The following is a 20,017-nucleotide window of genomic DNA, read 5'->3' as shown; positions in this document are numbered from 1 at the left end:
TCACTAATTAACATGTTGTATCTCCTTTGTGTAATCCATATAGACAGTAGCTTCCTGGTTATCAGCCAACTGGTCTGGAGCCGGAAATAGTCCAGCACATAACCCCCTGTAAAATATTGATTTGCCGTTTTTATACAGTTCTGTTTTTGTATGGATTAAACAAACAGGATTTTGCTTTAAAGGTGCTGGTTGGCAGATTTTGTTGCCTTTGGTCAGGTCCAAGCCAGCTGTTTTCCTCTGTTTCTAGTCTTTATGCTAACTGGCTGCTGGCTGTAGCTTCATATTTACTGTACAGACACAAGGCTGATATCAATCTTCTCATCTAACTCTCAGCAAGAACACAAATAAGAGTATTTCCCAAAATGTCAATTTTTTCCTTTAACATCATTAAGTATTAAAGTTTATTCTAGACCTTGGAAATATTAGTTTGACCAAAAAAAAAAAACCTGTTCTGGAAAAAGCTAGTAAGTGGATTCTGACTTGGGATTGTTTTTATCAAATGAATGGTGCTGATTTGAGGGCATTCCTGTGTCATTTTGGATCATGTTTGGCCTCATCAACTTAGTGGAAAATAGATATTTTGTCAAGTGGCAGCTCTCACATGGACTGCAGAGCTTTTTCCTCTAGTATTTCTTTTTGCACTTTTCTGTATTCATGTTACATCTACCCTCACTAGCCTTTGGCCTGCTACATCCCCACCGCATCTTAATGCTTCATGAAGGGAATGGTGTTTGGCTTTACCCAAATTTCAGAGTCTCCAGACTATCATGATTACACACAGGGGACCATGACGCAATTTTGAATGCACTTTTTAGGTGACTTTTTAAAAAAGTGTTGATTTATGTGCATCATAAAGAAAGAATACCTATGCAATCAATCATTTTGTGTATATTATTCCTCCTGATTCCACTGTGTTTTCATGTGAGTCCCAAGTGCAGCCACAGAAATGTCCACTGCTTACTGCACACTGGTAGACACATTTTCACATTTCACTGCCACAAAATAATTAAGTATCTTGTGATGGATTACCGAAGGAGAGAACAATTTCTTGTATCTCTCTTCATGTATCAACATTTCTTCACTTCATCTTTCCTCCGTCCTCTTTAATGCATTTGTTAGTATTACATATTTCAACCACTGTGTTAATTTTGGTGTTTTAAGAGTATTGCTGTTGATCCTTTTATTGCAGCTCTGTTGTTTATTAAAGGGTTCAATCATTTGGTTGAACTGAACAAATAATCTAATATTCAGGTCTTCACATACTTTCAGCTGGTGACCACTCAGGTAGCACAGTGGATAACTGTACTAACAGATACAAGTAGATAGACAAATGAGATCTTAACATCAGCTAACTGGTCACCTCTGTGAAAGATGATCAATCACTTTGACAAAAGTTAATCAGTACATCTTGATGACAGCTGATCAATCATCTTTAGAGATCATCTACCTGAATTTTGGTCAAATGATTTGATCAGTTGAGGACGGGAGGTGGGAGTGATGTGGGCGTTGATGGAGCAGCTTGAGTGAGAGACTGCAAAAGACAGGAAGAGAGAAAGTTGGCATTGATGTGAACATAACAAAGACTGCTTGTATACAGTATACACTCTGAAAAGACCATTCACTTTTAGGAGCCTTTGGGAGGGGACAGCCGTCTCTGTCTCAAAATGTGGACTTTGGTGGAAGTGGTCCTTGAAATGGGACGCAGCTCCAGTGTCAAGTGACTGGTTTGTATTATTAGTCAAGACTAATATTGGTGGGAATGGTTGGAATGTCGGTGTGAATTGAAGTGGGTTTGAAAAGAAGTTGCCGTCAGTAAAGGGCCTGATATATGGGCAGTGGTTTGTGGTTCTGTTTGTACTACAGTGGATGTCTACATACCCAGACATTTCACACGTTGGTCAGCACACCAGGACCCCTTGTACCAACATGTTCTCATCCCAGGTTGTCAAATACCAATGCTTTGTCACACCACTCTGGTGTCTCATGCAGACACAGAAGGCACTCTTTGGCATCTGTATAGTGACGCACCAGGCTTTCAGTTAAATCCAATTTAAACTCATCTGCTGCAATATTACATGCTCATAGCACCTGGTGTGGTCTGTTTAGGTTTAGGCACAAAAACCACTTGGTTAGGTTTAGTTAAAGATTGTGGTTTGGGTAACTTTTAGTCATCTAACTATCTAGCCAACCACCCAACCTGCCTTCTCTTGAAAAGGAAAATGTCACCCTATATAGACATCATCAGTCTCATGGCGTCTAATATTGACATGAATGGGTTTACATTGGCGTTAGCTGAAAGCTCAGTGTGTCTCATGTAGACGCTAAAGAGTGCCTTGTGCGTCAATATCAGACACAGCAAAGTATCAGTATTTGACACCCTGGGAATAAGAACAGACTGCTTGTACACATGGGCAAAACATCATACCATGCAGATGCAGAACGAATGATTTGATAATGCTCTGCTTTAGGGCTGTGTCATTTCTTTCAGACATGTTATAAGACATATAAAAAACACTCTGCTCTGAATAATTTGTGTCGTCTATGATTTTTCCACAAAAAAGTTACCTCATTAGAAATTCAATCTCCTCCTTCTCCCTCATGTTAAAGTCCAGGATTGGCTCGAAACTAGTAGAGATGTCATAAATAATGCTCTGAGGTACACGTGTTAAACTCTTTAATTTAAGGTGAACACAGAAATTTTCCACTTTCAGCAGATGAATGTGAAAACAAACTGCACTGCATCATTCTGCACAGTGAAGAGCACAACATCCAACTGAAGACACAAAAGGCACACGTTTGAGTGGAGGGGGGCTTTTAACAATTTCCTACCAACTTCCCTGGAACTACAGGTATATGATATTGTATGAATTATATGGAAATTGCTGTAAAATCAGTGTTACCAAACAATCAGCTGACTGATCAGTTGTTGTTTTTTTCAACACAGAGAGCATTGCTATGCTTTTCCCTCCACATTACACAACATAGTATTTAATGATGCTGTCACACAAGTGAAAAGAAAACGATGTTTTGCTTTACCACACACTGAAATAGCAGCAGCCAGCTAATATCAGCCCAGGGAGAAAGCGGTAAACAAGGAAATGATCCCCTGCCTATTAGACCAATTGTTTGTTTTGAGGATATTGAGGTAAATCACGACAGAGGCTCTCATTTCTTTAAAAAACCTTGTTAGTTTGGTCAGTTTTACAAGTTCTTTATTGTGATTGTTTTGACTCAAATTTCACAACAGGGTTTCACAGTGAAAAACTTGTGCCAAATCTTACAATCCTTTTTAGCCATGCTAGCAGCATGATTCTAGTGATGGCAATATCAATATGTCGGTGGGTCCACAACTTTGGTCCAGATTGATATATCTCAACAACTATGAGATGGATTGAAATTAAATTATGTACAGATATTCATGTTCCCCAAAGGACAAATCCTACTGACTTCAGAGATCCCCTGACTTTTCCTAAAGCTCTGCCATGAGACTTTTAAGCTCTAGATTGTAATATCTCAACTACAAAGTATTGGATGGATTGCTGTGAAATTTGTCATAACTTTGATCTCTTGACTTGACTTTTCATTTAGCAAGTCTAGCATTGGGTCAAATTTGACTTTTTGTCCAATTCTTGGTTTATGATGAAATGTCTGCAAAACTTATGACATTCACATGTTGATTCAGTGCTTTTGGGTCATTTATTTTGTGAAAACTATCTGCTCCACATTAAGCTTCAGCTAGGGTGCTATATGGAGGGGAACTGAATGATTCCAGGGTCAGATATTGACTGTCGGCCCCACGTAGCAGTTGACAGCCCTCCCAAATTTTTTTGCCTCACCCCTGATCTACCAAACACCTCCTTCTAAACCAGGGTTTTGCCTACATGGGTATTTGAATGCCATATGTCAGAATTAAGGAAAACATTTTGTGCCAAACTTTATCTTCATCCTCTATAGTGCTGTCAAATTTAACATATGAGCCAAGCATACCAGAATGCCCTCTAGCAACAGCCAAACCTGACATACAGTACATATTCAAATATGACAGACGTGCTAAGCGTCCGCCTAGCCACTAGGGTCAGTGTGATGTACATTTCGCCCATGTTTAGACATATCCACATATGCAAATGCCCAATGTAATACAAACAGAACAGCATCCATTTTTGTTGTCTGTGTCAGAATTCACTCTGGATTATATCAGGTCCTCTATGTTGTTGGTGTTCTCTCTCTATTTATATCTGTTTGGGGTGACAGCATTTTGGATCAGATCTAATTATCCTTTGGTCTATTTCGAACCAGATCTGAATGTCCACAAATCGCGTTCAGATCATGTCTTTCAAAAAATAGAATGCGCATTCTCACTGTGCAGACACCCAAAACTCTGAGCAGGAGTCATCAGTGAGGCAACAGGAAACATGACCCCTCACTGGCTTCCCATCCAAGAATGCGGCTAGTTGTTTTTGAACAAGCTGGGAGCACTGATACTAGTACTTATTGAAGTTTTCAATATAATGAAATACTTATATCATTTAAATAACTATAATAATACAAATCTTATGACAGTAATCATTCGCATCATTATAATTCCATGCAGCGTCTCAATGATAAATGATAACTTTATCAACCACTTACATATGGATGTGGTGTGCCTGCTCCATCCAGTTACCATTCTCTCAGTGCTTCCCTACTTCCCTAATGACTGATAGTGCTGCTAGTGAACAGATTAGAGACAAGACAGCCAATCAAAAAATGACCTACTCTAATTCTCTGGTTGGCTGAAATTGTGGCACATTGTAAGGATGTGTTGAGTGCAGGCGAATTCGCACTGTCACTGTGAGCAAGTGTTCCAGGGTTTGAGAGCACATGGAGTGGAAATTTGAGAGAGGCAAATGAGTACAAGTGAGAGAGGTTACATGGATGGTATACAGTAAGTATAGTATGGATACAGTAATAGCAGCACACAAATAAATTAACTGAGCACAGAGTGGAATTTTATTTGCTCAAATTACATGATTCTATTGTATTCTGATAATATTTTCTCAACAAAATATAATTTTTTTTGTGCTCAAAATGCCTCATTGCATTGTCAGGATTGAGACATAAATATAATGCCATATAATTCTAGTTCTAGTAGTCTAGTAAATCCTCTAAAACAGTGTTCATACTGTCATGAGACTGTCATGAATACAAAGCTAGTTCACTTTTATTCAAGGCTCACATAACCCTGGATAGTTTTCCACTGTACTGAACCTTAAGTTAACAGTAAAATATGATTAGCCTGAGGTGGAATTGTTCAGCACACTGTAGTACTGATTACTCTTCACAAACTTCACTCCTTCATGAATAGCTCACTGGATACTATTAGCTATTCATAAGAATAGAGGAAGCCAAAAGACTTCATTTATTTTTGGCTGAAACTGTCATGGTCCTGTCACAGTCCTATCTGGTCTCATTGTGTTTTCCAGGTTTGGCTGTCTATCTGCTCTGTGTTTCCCTCCCTTGTTCTCCCAGCCAATCGGCTCCCTGCTTGTTCTCCTGCCTGGTTGCCTGTTCCCTAGTTAGTTCTGTCTGTATTTAAGCAAAATTTTCAGTTCAGTCATTGTCAAATGGTCTGTTTGGCTTGTTCCTGAGGTTTGTTACAATAAATAGCTGTGCTTTAGATCCTGTCTGCCTGCTATCTCTTGCACTTGGGTCCACCTGCCTACACTCAGAAACACAAAGTGAACATCAGCTAGGGTTTATTTTGTCACCATAGCAATGGCCACAATGCAATGATGTTCATGCTTTGGCATGTTACATGTATGAATTGAGCCTTGTTAAACTCTTACAAACTGAACACAAGATAAAAGCATGCTACAGCTTTGTAAGCATGTTAATAATCTAATATTGTGAATACTGTGGTGTACTCTGGTAGGTCTTTTACAGATTTCTAATTTCAGCATGGGTTTTTTTTTAAGTAAACACAAAAATATACATACACTGTGACATTCTCTGCTGGGTCTCTGTTGGTTCTAAAACTCATCAGAGACTTATGAAATTGTTTTAGGATGGTCAACAGCTCCTTAAGGCAGGGTGAACCAGGTTTTACTGCAAATAGAGTGGTAGGTCTTTTACAGATTTCTAATTTCAGCATGGGTTTTTTTTTAAGTAAACACAAAAATATACATACACTGTGACATTCTCTGCTGGGTCTCTGTTGGTTCTAAAACTCATCAGAGACTTATGAAATTGTTTTAGGATGGTCAACAGCTCCTTAAGGCAGGGTGAACCAGGTTTTACTGCAAATAGAGTGGAAACTGCTTATAGTGATCACATCTGTGTCAAAATGACCACTATAGGCGGATTATAACCAATTTTTTTTTCTGTATTTCTTATGCAGATTACCATCTAATTGACATTTGTGTATTTATTATATGAATATAAAGTAATGAAATGGACAGAGAGAGAGAGAGAAGCAGTGGTCGAGCAAGCTAGGGAGTGGATGAGGAGAGTGAGCAGTGATAGCGAGAAAGCCGGTGAATGAGAGGAATAAAATGTTATTTTCTGATTGTTTCACAGCGGTTACAAATAAACATGCCCACAACCGCACTCCACACAACCCTGCAGAGGTGCACCGCAACGCCTGATAATGGTGCCGCAGCTGCTAATTGCTTATCATACACGTATCATGGGAGTAAAATAGAATTACTGTAGTTCTAAAAATGTTTTTCCATATGTTTTCATGTATGAAAAGACCCAAAATGAATACTGTAAGCGGACTATTTGATTACTATAGGCAAATTATTTAAACAGCATTTGTATAGAAATGATTCTGTCCCAAGCTTTTTGATCCATTTAAGCGGTTGATCACTGTAGCCGTGATCACTATAAGCAGTTTCCACTGTACTTAGAGAAAATCCTTTCTCAACACAGCGGAAGTATTTGTCAAAGTGAATATCAGCATATAAGAATATGAATAAAAACATATGTGTTGAAACTGTTAAAAACTGTTAGTTCTTACTATATACTTGTCTCTATACAAATAAACATCAATAAAAATATAATCAAGTCTTCGTTAAAGGAGAGAAAGTATTGGAGTCTTACAGCGTATGGTCCAAAGATGCGTCTCTGTCTGTAGAGAAGGAAGCACAGAATGGCAGAGATGGCTGTCTGGGCCAGGGTGAAGAGGAGGAGGGAGGATTTCACTCCTCTGCTCACCTTCTGTTGAAAGGGACACACAGAGGTCACATTGCCTTTTGTCACAACAACACACATACAACACATTAACAGCAAGCCTGTTCGTCTAGCTGTTGAGAGGGGCACCAAAGAGGAAGGGAAACATGTTCATTTTAAAACATCTACTTAATGAATTGATATGATCCTTAAGTACATTTAAATTTTATCATCTCATTTCATAAATATATAAGCTAAGATAAGTTTATTTCAGTCTCACTGTCCTGGGTTATGGTAGCAGGCTGATATCTACAACAGACCCAAGGCAGTTTTTATACTTTTTATTACAAGTTACATTTATTTTCTACTTACACTAAAACCCCTGGACAAGGTTATTCCGAAAAAATAGTGAGCATCTGTCCCATGCCTCTATGACTACCCTTGAAAATGTTTTATTTTCTATATTCTGCCATTGTTATCTTGTCTGACAGGGAAGGAACTATCCATGCAGGACAGGTTTTCATGAAGGTAGGTGTTGTTTCTGTAGTAGGTAGAAGAAACCTTTCTTCCTTCCCTTCTGTTCAGTTCACACCAAACCTCCTGCACACTGTATGAATGGCAATGATCATGCGCTGCTTGAAAAAATGTGAATCTTGGAAAATGTGGGACTTGTAACCTTACAGTTAACCTCACTTCTTTGGATGTCTGTTGAAAAATAAATAGTGCAAAGCAATGTGAGTGTTTAACTTTCAATTAAAGTTGCCCACACATTTACACCACAAATAGACTGATCTCTTTGCCCTTCACTTTTTCTTGAGGCAGCAGGCATGGCTAACCAGCTAGTCCAACATTATTACCCACTTCATCTGGGCCTAAGTAAGGACATTCTTTTCAGTGCATCCATCACTTTGGTCCAGAACAACAGGCCCACGTTCTGAAAATATTCTACACAGTGTGGTCATAAATTGAAATATGTTACTGTTTTACCTCCATACTCCAGCGCATTGGATTTGAAGTGTTGACTCGTAGCTATAAGGCTGTTTGAGGGTGTTCACATCCTTCTGGATGAACAATGTGCGGCTCACAGCCCTTACTCCTCTACTTTTGAATGAATGAATTAATTTATTTGATGATTTTAAAAACATAACAATGTGCTGCAGTCATTACATGCACTAAAAATCGGCAAAAATGAAAACACAGTAAAGCCCGAAGGCTTATTTCCATTGTGGTCCTGTAGTATAACACTTAACACATCACAAGAAAAAAGCAAAACAACAAGACAGCAAGCAGCAGCGACAAGAACAGCAAGACATTACAATCAACAGATAAATAGCAGGTGGCAGGGTAGCTATGTCAATATGCTCATGTTTTCTTGGTCATAAAAAGTCAGAATAAAAATTAAATATGCTACATGGTACCATATCGTTAAAGCCACTTTAAACATGTTCTGTGAAACACTCAATTTCAGATTTGTGGGCAGAATATTCCACTGTACTGCTGTACTGTAGAGAAATGTGTTTTGACCCACTAGGCTATTAAATTGAAAAGGTATGGAGTCTATCAAGCTACCTCTTTGAACGTAGCTATGATTTTCTCTTAGTAGTAAGAACAATTAATTAAGAACCTTGGTACCATATTTTTTAACAATTTTGCAGGTGAGCAACATCTTAATACTTTTTAAAATGTGCAGGATCAAGATGTGCACATGAAGGGACTTTTAATATAACCCTTATCAATTTATTTTGAGCGTTTTGTAGTTTGTTTTTGAGGTGTTGTGATAATATGGTGTACCAGGAGATGGCAGCATCATCAAAATGACTTTTAACTATAGATCCAGCTAATTTGTGAAGAATGTGCTGTCCAGAACAAGCAGCAACCTCTGGGGCTGAAAAATGAAGCCAACATGGAAGTGCCAAAAACTGCAGTTCCTTGAATGGCCACCTGAGGCTGCCTCCAAAAGCAAGTCGATCCCCATAGACCCCCAAGTTAAAATGCCCAACTTTACAGCAGAAATAAACATGTTTACAGCCTGGTTCAAAAATGTTTTTTTGTCTCTATAGCTAAGTTCCCCATTCATGATAACTGTACAAGGGGTGAATTTTTATATAACTCACCCATTTAAATTTATATGGATGAGTTATACAAGCAGAAATAGTACAAGCTGAAATAGCCACAGTGAGATGTTTGATGAAGAGCTACAGACGACCAGCACACCTCCAACAGGTAAACTAATTATTCTTCTTTGCAGTGCTGTGTAATGGAGTCATGACTCGGCATGTCTAACCCAAAATATGTTGGAGCAGAGCAGTGAACTTGTGCGCTGTGCGTGGATCAGATGACCATATAAAAAAAAAATGTTTTTTTGTCTCTATAGCTAAGTTCCCCATTCATGATAACTGTACAAGGGGTGAATTTTTATATAACTCACCCATTTAAATTTATATGGATGAGTTATACAAGCAGAAATAGTACAAGCTGAAATAGCCACAGTGAGATGTTTGATGAAGAGCTACAGACGACCAGCACACCTCCAACAGCTAAACTAATTATTCTTCTTTGCAGTGCTGTGTAATGGAGTCATGACTCGGCATGTCTAACCCAAAATATGTTGGAGCAGAGCAGTGAACTTGTGCGCTGTGCGTGGATCAGATGACCATATAAAAAAATCTGTTATGAGCCGACGTCCACTTGGGCTGAAAGTAGAAATAAATGTTGTAAACCGAGTGTTCAGAGCAGTCTGAAGCCAGTGCTTTTTGCTCATAGGGATTACTTCTACAAACATTTACCTCATTATTTGAAACATTGGCCACTTTTAACATGAACATCTGACATTGTAGCATTATATATAGGACTGAAAATAAGGAAAAGCATAATAGGTCCCCTTTAAAATTGGAGGACTGTGATTTAAAAGGGAACGCCTATACTGTTCATCAGATGTGGATATAAACACCCTCAAAGTATAGCTGAGATCGAGCACTTTATCGTGGTAGTAGACCACAATAAACAAAATGTGTCACTGTCCCTTCTCTCTGGCTGCACTGTAGATAGTCCTCATGGATTTGGCGACCCCTTGACACCATCAAAATATACACACTTTGGTCTGTGATAAATTTTTGCTGAACACAAGCATGGTCAAGACAAGCTGATGACGTATTTGAATCTGTGACTTGTTAACAGTTGCCTTGCCAATGCCTTCATGGGTGATTTGATAATTAACAAGCAATGCAAGTTCTTTTGTTAGCAAACAAGCTCTTTTTTTCAAGAATGGCTGGAAACTGGACAGTCAGCACAGAGCATCTGGCATCCATAAGTGTTGCATTACTGCCATCTGCTGGACTGTCTCTTTCCTCATCTATTCCAGCATTGCCATGGCATGTGTAAAAAAAAAAAAAAAAAAAAAAGTGCAAGACGGAAATGTTCCTGAATGTAGCTGCATGTGTGACTATTGAAAATCAACTAGCGATACCTTAAAGGTTATCCCAGTGAATTACAGGGAACTATGTGTGAAAGAGGCTATAGTGACATTCAGTGACGCTGACACAAACCGTGGCATAGTGTTTCTCATTACAGCTGCCATGTATCATTTTGACACACGGCGCCTCAGGATTCTTGTCCATGTCCACAGAGTAGATGATCACAGCCGCAATTGACAGCACAGTGGACACCATGCTCACCATCAAACACACTCGCAACTGAAAAAAAGAAAAACATTTTTCCTTTTAACCATCAGAGGGGGCAGGAACATAGTAGTAACAGGAACAGCAGCTGCAGTAGCCTAGTACAAATGCTGTAGCAGCATAGCTGAACTTTAGCCCTAAACGTTTTTGGCTGGTCACAGATCTTTGATCTTTGTGTTGAATATTGTCAGGTTGTTGATCAATGATTCCATGCTCTGTGAGGAGCAGGTGGGCTGTGAGAGCAGGCCTCGCAAGCATCTATATGGAACTTTTAAACAGGGTAACTAATGTCACCAGCTCTGCTTAGAGGTGATACATGTTTGTACTGTAGTGACTGTCTGATTCATCATACTCTGAATGATACTATATAGATGGTGAATTGGTGTTGGTGTATGGTTATCCAACTAATACAATGAAAATTGAAACAGGAACTTGAGTGCCAGAAACAGAGGCAGCTCGCCTTCATAGTAAAAGTTGCGCATTTTGAAGCATGTTGGCTGCAGCTCAATTTAAGAGCTAAACTAAATAAATAAACATAACCTAAATAATTAACATAATTAATAACTTCTTTTACACACTTTGGAGATGAAACTATGTAAAGGAAAGCAGAGACGGTGTAACCAGCCCCAGGGATTTTCAAAGTAAACACTCCGTATGTTACAGAGACGCACTGAGCCGCTGCAGACATTTAACATTAAAGTGGACATGAAACATGCATGTTTTGGCACTGATAGTGCCAAAATATATTAGAAAAACCACCATTGCATAAAATTTAATTTTAAAAAGTTGTTAAAACCACAGATATGACAAATTTATTTTTGTAATTTATACCTAGCTATCTAGCTAGCAAGCCACCATTTTGACGTGACGTCACTGCCTACGTAGCAGGGTTGGTTGGTTCCATTGGCCAGTGAAGACAGTGAAGTATTTCTGAACCGGGTTGAACACACACTTTTTGAAAATGAAGGAAGATGAACTCAAAATGCCTGTTCAGTCTGTGGCAAGTCCCATTGCTTACACATTCGAGCCAATAAGGCATGGGAACTGAGCAGTGGTACGGGTGGAAGAAGTCGTGGAGCCGGTGGTTTGGGGTCAAGAGCAAGTCGGCAACATTACTTGGTGTCAGTGTGACTATTGTACGCCAATGCCGTCTGGCATCAGGAGGCTGATCTGGACCATCTTTTGTGTGACCACTCCTGCATCACCATGGTGCACACATTCAAAGCTAATAACGATGGTACCTAACTTTAGTTCACTGGTTCACATAGCTGACTATGTTACATACTGCTACTGGTGAACGAGGCAGTGTGATGCGGAACATGTCTGAGAGGCCTTACATAACAATATGATGCCACATGAATGCTTTCTATGCGTAGTTTGTTTACATCACATTGTGCAGCACGTTATGAAACAGACGTTTGGGATACTGCTGTCAAAACACCATGATGTAGACAGTTTGATGTTGGATATTTGGACAATCAGGTTCATCCTCAATAACTTATCTCTGTACTTTTGAAGCGCATGTTAAGACGCTAACTTGATCGTGTTTCTTTCACCTGAGAAACATAGCCAAACTCCGGTCTGTGATATCAAGAAATGAAATGGAGATGTTCATACATGCTTTTATCTCATCATGTTTGGACTACTGTAACTACTCTAACTTTTTTTTACCTGTCTTAATAAATCTTACATACATCGCTTACAAACTGTCCAAAACGCTGCTGCTAGGCTTAGGCCTAGTCTCACATAACTCCTGTTTTAAGGTCACTGCACTGGCTTCCAGTAAATTTCAGAATTCATTTTAAATTTTTGTGCTCACTTATAGAGCCCTACATAGCCAGGCTCCACAGTACATTATTGACCTTCTGCATCCCTACACCACTAGTCGAGCTCTTAGATCCTCCACCCACGGCTTTCTAAGTGTACCTCGTACACATTTTAATACTCAGGGGGTTCATGCTTTCCAGTCAGCAGCCCCTAAGTTTTGGAAAAGTCTTCCAACAAGCTTAAGGTCCTTGGATAATGTAGACTCTTAAAAAGCAGCTAAAAGCCCATTTGTTTAGACAGGCATTGAGGTAGTATGTGCTATCCTATCTTAATTTGTCCATTTTATCTGCTCTCCTTGTATATTTTATTTGATGTCTTTGTTTTTTATTTATTCTGATTTTATTTTATTTTATTTCACTTTATTTTATTTTATTTTATTTTATTTCTTTGACTGTGAAGCACTTTGTAACTGATGTTTGTGAAAGTGTTTGTGACTGATGAAACTGTCTAATTATTTGACCAAATCACACAGTTACTTAAACAGACCCATCAGGTTGTGGGTGTCTGTCAAGACTCAGCAAACGGATTTCAACAACAGATCAGACACAGATCGACTTTCCTGCTTCATCAATACATGAGGACATATGGAACACATTGGGAAATAAATGAGGTGAAAACAATGATTAAACTAAAGAAGGAAATAAATTTGGACAGCTCCTAGCTGCTTCTAGCCGCAGGGTCAGCACCTTGGAGAGCTGATCAAGGCCTGACAACTGTATATGATGATTTTGTACATGACTAAAATTAGTGATTTGATTTCTGAACAATATTTATATTGCAATATTTTTTAACAATATTTTTTGACATTTTTGAGATTACAATGATCAGGTTTCCATACTTTCAGCAATTAAAACCCTGTTGATTTTACCTGTCACTCCATGACTGAACAAAACGATTTTCAAGAAACCAAAGCTGTAATTAAAAAAAAAAAAACCTTCTCAAAAACAAATGAAAAGAAATATGCAACAAATTAATGAATAGGATCTTAAACTGGTGTCTGGGGCTCACCACGGGAGGGTCCAGGAGCAGCAGGGGCCAGTGTGCTTGATCGTGCGCTTTCACTTCATGCACAAGCCAATCCATTTCCTCTGCAGAGAAGCCTCCTTCTTACTATTTGGCAAATGTGCCATTATAATAGCAATCTGCCAAGTTGCAAGTGCACCTGGAATTTAACAACCTCATTGTTGTGGCCAGATCCTAGGAATGGGCTATGTTCCACACAGCCCAGCTGATCTTGCACCTAAACAGGTTAGGGTTTGCAATCAACTGGAAGAAGAGGGCTCCCCCAGCCACAATAAGAGGTGGAATATCTGGGGGTTGTGCTCAATTTGTGCAGATTGCGGGCTGTTCTGTCGAAACTCAGACAGACAGGCCTGCAGCAGGCAGTTCACAGACTGCGGTGGGGTGCAATGGTGACAGCGCTGACCGTTATGCAGGTGCTGGGGTTAATGGTAGCAGCTCATTTAGTGGTGCCGCTGGGACTGGTGCACATGCCATGCCTGCAGAGGTGGTTGGACAGCCTCTGCTTGGATGCCAAGAACCACGAGCATCGCTTGGTGACTACTCCTCCCTCGGTGCAGGGATACTTCTTGTGTCACGGTGTTCACAGATGCATCCCTGATGGGGTGGAGAGAGGGACCTGCCTGGGGAGAGTGATAGGTGGAGTGTGGTCTCCGACAGAGCTCCGACACATCAACCCCCTCGATCTCCAGGTGGTGTTTTTGGTCGTCCAACACTTCAAGCCCCTGGTGCAGGGGAGACATGTTGGTGATGACCAAGCACCATGATGGCCATCATCAACAGACAGGGTGGAGTTCGGTCCGCTGCCCTGTTGAGGATGGCGGAACCATCTTTGGGGGTGGATGGGACATGTTTGCACACATGCCATGGCCAGGAAAGCTGCTTTACGCCTTTATACCTTTAAGCTTTTATGTCTTTACGCCTTTATGCCTCTCTGTCTCATTCCTCTCCTGTTGGCGAGAAAGAGACAAGAGCAGTGGTCGGTCATTCTGATAGCCCCAGGTCACCACTCCGTGCCCTGGTATGTAGACATGACTCAAATGCTGGCAGCCCAGCCCTGGACCATCCCCCAGTTTCGGGTGGCACGGTCTCAGAAAGTGGGGGTGATAGGTGCATTGTCCACTCTTCGCTAACCTCTACAGCCTTGGCTCTTGAGAGTGACAGGCTGATTGGATTGGACTGTCAACAGGTTGTACAGACCATTCAGGAGGCAACACCTAATGATGCGTGCCTCTACCCCCCAATGGGAACTGCCACTAGTGCTCGAGGCTTTGGTGAAGTGTCCTTGCAAGCCTCTGGAGCGCTCCTCCCTTCTGTGTGCACTGTAAATCAGTGGAGGACTCTTAAGAGTGATTTAGTTTACGAAAAAGATTATATAATACAAAGTATTTAATGACGCAACTAAAATACAGGAGAAAAATGTAAAATTAAAATGACTTTTTCTTTCTCCAACAGCACTTGTAGTTCCCCTGATTTTCCCTGCTGGAAAATAGCCATGGACCCACTGAATTTGTGCTTTGGATACATCCTTGTTAAAGAGCAGTGATTTGAGTGAGGAGGAGCAGAAAATTTAAGAAAGAAATGGAGTCTGTGACCCATTAAGAGAAAGTGATTTGTTGGCAACTGTGCATGTACACCTTTATGAGAATGTGTGACTTTAAGTGATTTGTGAGTGTATAGCTGTACGTATGTGTATGTGTAGTCTGCAGACTCACAATCTTGATGGTGCAGTGTTTGTCCAAGATGATAGCGACCACTCCTGCTGTGATGAACTGGGCCCACCCACACACGCGCCCACACATACACACACACACACACACACACACACACACACACACATACACACATACATACATACAGGAGAGATTGGCTAAGTCAGATGACCAAAGCCTTTAAATGTGTTATTATGACTTTCTTTTTCCTTTTAAGAGCACAAATGTAATCAACAGAAATCAAAATTTAAACAGAATAAGACTCACTCACACATCCGTACACTCACCGTCAGGCCGCTCCACCAAGGAACTCCCAAGTTGACCACCTCTGTGAACTCAGTGAAGTGCAGAGGAATGGAGTAGGACATGACCATCAGCCCCAGCATTACTTGACTCACCTGACACACGCATACACATATATACACACATGCACACACAGAGTAAAAATCATCACTTGCTACCAGCTTTGTGAGCAGTAATCTGGTGTCTAGCTAGCTAAACAGTTCATGTGACCATGTTGAAGGATATGCCTTGCCATCAGACACCAAACACAACAGCACAACTCAGCAGGAAGTGGTAGAGAAAGTGAGTGAGCAACAACTGTTCACCCCCCCAAAAAAATTTCTACTAATTAAACTGCCCTTGAGCAAAGCACAGCTGCTGCAGTGGATCAACTCTGTGGTCCCAGTGGCTGATAATGTGGAGGCATATGTCCTCCCCTCAATAATGAAAAGAGGAAGAATGTCTGGATTAAAAAAATACTGATATGCATTTCTACCAAAGACATTACTGTATGTTTTCAGTCCTTTTTCATGTCTGTTTTTGTTTGTTTGGCCATAGGAAAAGAAACATCAGAGGGGTGTACTACGAAGCGAGATTAGTGGGTTAGCGAGGTATGTTGAGCATAAAGCCAGGGTTTTCAATGTCACGAAGTTGGCTCTCTTTTAACCTGGCTACATCACCATGGTAACTTATGCTGCAAACTTAACCTGGTCTGGAGCAGGTTATGTTCCGAGTTTTGGCTTAAATCGGCAATAAAAAGCACTGTCCTTTCACTAACTACCTGATTTGATATGTCACATTGCAAATTTGTAATGGTGCAAGAGGTTAGGATTACTTGTGGGATGGGATTTTGTTACAATATATCAAATTGTATTTCAAATTAAAAAAAACAAAAAAGCAAACAAAAAAAACTAATGAAGAAATACTTTGAACAAAAAAAGATTAATCTATTGATATTTATCACAGATAATATTCAATCTATAATATTAATTTCAGTTTGATTTGGCCAGAATCTAAAGTGATTTCCACTTATACCTGAATGCACTTCTTGAGAGTAATGTTTAAATCTGCTGCATCAAGTTAAAAGTTTAAGAGCTTTGGATGTGGGAGGTACAAGTGCATTGAGTGGTCAAATAAGTATATAAACTATTTATGAAATTAATAAATTAAGGAATTTGTTTTTTAATTAACGAATTTACATCAGCAATTTTCTGCCAGCATTCCTCTCTTGACTTATTTGCACCGACAGCGTTGCTTTTTGCTGTGATAATGTATTTATATTCTTCATATCTCTCCATTATAATGATCTGTTCCTCCTGACTAAAGAAAGCGGCACACGATCTGTCCATTTTGTGCGGAAAAAGAGTCAAATGACGTGCCAAACTTTTATGGGGACGCGCACAGAGCCTGAAGCAGAAAACCTGGGTTAACAAAGAAAGTTCATATCCACCATCGTGATACCAAGTATCTCTGATCGCGAGTTTAGGGTTTGTCGAGCCAGCTCACACAAAGAAAGCCTGGCTATGTTGAGCTTGCTTCGTAGTACACCCCTCAGGTGAGTTTTTGGTCTGGATCCAGATCCCGTTTATCAGGCTCAAGGTCTTGAGCTTTTTCCAGTGCTTTCAACCTCATCCCTCAGTCTTCCTCATTGTTTTCTTTCTTTCTTATTTACTGTTTTCAGGGTCAAAAAAGAACCTTTTTGAATTGTTATTTTTATTTTTATTTTTATTTTTTTTTTGATTGTGCATAATGTAATGTGGGTTGCTGAATTGTGATGGACATGGTCTTTGGCAAAATGTACCACAACTCTTATTTTAATTGCCACAAATTATGAGAACAGAAACACACATTAACTCTGAGAATTACCAAAAACATGCTGTACCCTTACAGGTGGTGCTACAACATCATCTTACATTTAACTGGCTATTTAAGGAGTATTGTTTGACTTAATTGAGGTGGGCTAGAAGCTTCCCCTTCCTTCTAATCGATTGATATGATATGAAAATTGTTATTGATGCTTTCATCAGACTAAAACGGACTATAACGGTAAACAGCAAACAAATGTATTTTCCAAAATGTTGAACTATTCTTTACACATGAACAAAACTTGCTCCCTTTATCAATCTGACCGTATCCAAAACATCCACTCAGTTCTACAGCTCTGTGTGGTTAGTGTATGGTAATGTACAAATACACAGTTCAAGACTCACCCCCAGACATTTGGGCTCTCCTCTCTGGATGGCAGCATGCAGAGCCTGCTGTCTGTCAGTCAGCTTGACAGTGTTCACATCCTCCAGCACCTGCACCGTCAGATCCCTGGAGACTGCCACCGCCATCACCTGCAGAGGGCAACAGAGGTCACCTTCCATACCACAGGACCATGAACTAGCTCCATTTTTAAAGATGGCACCTTATTATAACAGGTTTTTGAATCCGTGAGCTCGGAGTAAAGGTATGGATTTGGGGTGCTACAAGGCATTCTCACAGCAGATTTGTCATAGCAGGAGAAGCACAGGTGTAACTAACAACATTAGTGATGGCTCTGTTCCATTTAGATGTCCCAGTAAGAAAGCCCATGAGTCATGTAGCCTACAGTACCAGGGTCCTAGAACATGGAATTCAATCCTTATTAATGTTATTAACATAACTATAAATAAAATAAAACCTGTTTTTCCTGCTATGGCATGTAAAATTGTCAACTGTGAGGTCTGCTGGAGGTCAGAAAAAAATAACATTACAGTGTAACTATAAAGGACTCAGTGTAGTGTAAAATGATATTATAGTGAACTACTTAAATAAGATAGTAGAAGATGTTTCAGTGTGTACACTGGTAGTGAGTGGTTGGGCTGAAATGATACAGTGAGCTCACAGTTTGGAATGAAACATGTTCCACTGACAATATGTTTAACAAAGACTGACTGAATGTACAAATATCTTAAAGGCTTTGGTTGTCTGTTTCAAATTTCAGCTGTCCAAAAACCCCAGCTGAAACATCTTCACACAAACTTTGTTTAGATTTAGGACATTCTTGGAAACCTCCTGTAATTTTGCATGTTTCAACACATTGAATACAAACCATGTCTACTGCACATTGCAGCTAGTTATTTTGCAAAACATATTGTTGTGTTTCATAACTTTGAAAGCATTTTTCTCGGCAATCATTGGTTTGCATTATTTTCTGTATGATAAAAAAATCTTCAGACTAATGACAAAAACAGGCAGATTTAGTATAATGAATTACACAAGGAGAGCAAGTTTCAAAAGTATATTACACGATTTTTAAACTTTATGGAAATGAGTGGAAATCAACTGCTGCCCAGAACATTAGGAAAAATGTACAGTACAGTAACAGTATATAGCTTGCATTTGAAACTGGCTAGTAAAAATGTGAAGTATACATGATCTACAATTAAGCTGCTTAAACTTGCAAACACATTGGTAAGACTATGAGCTGGTTCACATTTTAAGGCAGTGTGGAGACCTCTGACAGTCCATAGACTTTACTGCATATTGTTACATTTTTGTAACATGATACATTGTAACCCCTACAGTAGTAACAGATTTGTGTTATGTTTGTTGTGTTGCTGCATTTGGCTACATCTCTTAAAATCAAAGAATGAACCATTTCACAAGAAAAACTAATATTTTTTTCTGTTTCTGCTCGCAAAGTGTTGCTCTCACGTGGATGGTGTTGCAAAAGATGTGAAACACATCCCACTTTTATTTAAAGTCCAATTTTGGCGATTGGGTGATCAAATGACACAGCACATACTGTTCAACAACCAATTAATTTAAATCAAACTTAGTTAGTTAGTTGCAGTGCCGGAAACAGACTATCACACTGCACTATCTCCAATCAGTACCATTGCTGTTACTATTACCATGTAGGGGTATGTAGAGCTGATCAGTCTAGACAGATGTTAACATTTACGCAAGGGTTACGTACAGATTGATTAGAGCGTATTGCATAACCTTACTGCTCCTGTGTTGAAGCCTGGTGTTTGGGCAAACACACTTCTGTGCGCCTGTACTCTGAAGTAGCCAATCAACAGAGCATGTCTTAAATCACCAATTTATGAACCTTTAATAAACGTTAAGCAAAGTTTAAACACAAGGCCCTGCCACACTGAGAGTAATATCATTTGCGGTATATTTAGGCTGTTCTGTAGTTATGAGAAAGTAAATATATATCATCCCTACCTTTTCTGTCGGGATATGTCAATAAATTTTGTCGATCTTTTTCGACCACTCCTGATTTTTGATGCGTCTCTCCTTTTTGTAGGCGGGTATGTGTTTATTAGTATGAAAGAGAGCGACTGTTCTGTGTATCTGGATGGGATCCCGCGGAGC

The 20,017-nt window shown here is 39.6% G+C and overlaps 1 protein-coding gene across 1 annotated transcript; it reads right to left on the bottom strand.

Moving 5' to 3' along the window:
* Positions 1-299: 299 nt before the first annotated feature.
* tmem176 (transmembrane protein 176) lies at positions 300-19,983 on the bottom strand. The gene is made up of 7 exons (XM_042392808.1): positions 19,868-19,983; positions 17,878-18,006; positions 15,673-15,783; positions 15,389-15,445; positions 10,695-10,841; positions 7,081-7,197; positions 300-1,531 (listed from the first exon to the last, which is right to left on the bottom strand). Exons 2-7 carry the CDS (start codon positions 18,001-18,003, stop codon positions 1,472-1,474), a joined length of 618 nt encoding a protein of 205 aa, XP_042248742.1. The 5' UTR covers positions 18,004-18,006; positions 19,868-19,983; the 3' UTR covers positions 300-1,471.
* Positions 19,984-20,017: the final 34 nt, after the last annotated feature.

The sequence above is a fragment of the Thunnus maccoyii genome, chromosome 2, assembly GCF_910596095.1.
Source record: "Thunnus maccoyii chromosome 2, fThuMac1.1, whole genome shotgun sequence".
Classification (NCBI taxonomy): Eukaryota; Metazoa; Chordata; class Actinopteri; order Scombriformes; family Scombridae; genus Thunnus; species Thunnus maccoyii.
This window is presented reverse-complemented; position numbering and strand designations above follow the sequence as displayed.

Coding starts and splice junctions, on each gene's coding strand:
- tmem176 (XM_042392808.1), bottom strand. CDS start 18,003: ATGGCGGTGGCAGTCTCCAGGGATCTGACGGTGCAGGTGCTGGAGGAT. Junction 15,784..17,877: donor GAGAGCCCAAATGTCTGGGG/GTGAGTCTTGAA, acceptor TGCGTGTGTCAG/GTGAGTCAAGTAATGCTGGG. Junction 10,842..15,388: donor AACACTGCACCATCAAGATT/GTGAGTCTGCAG, acceptor TCTTTTTTTCAG/TTGCGAGTGTGTTTGATGGT.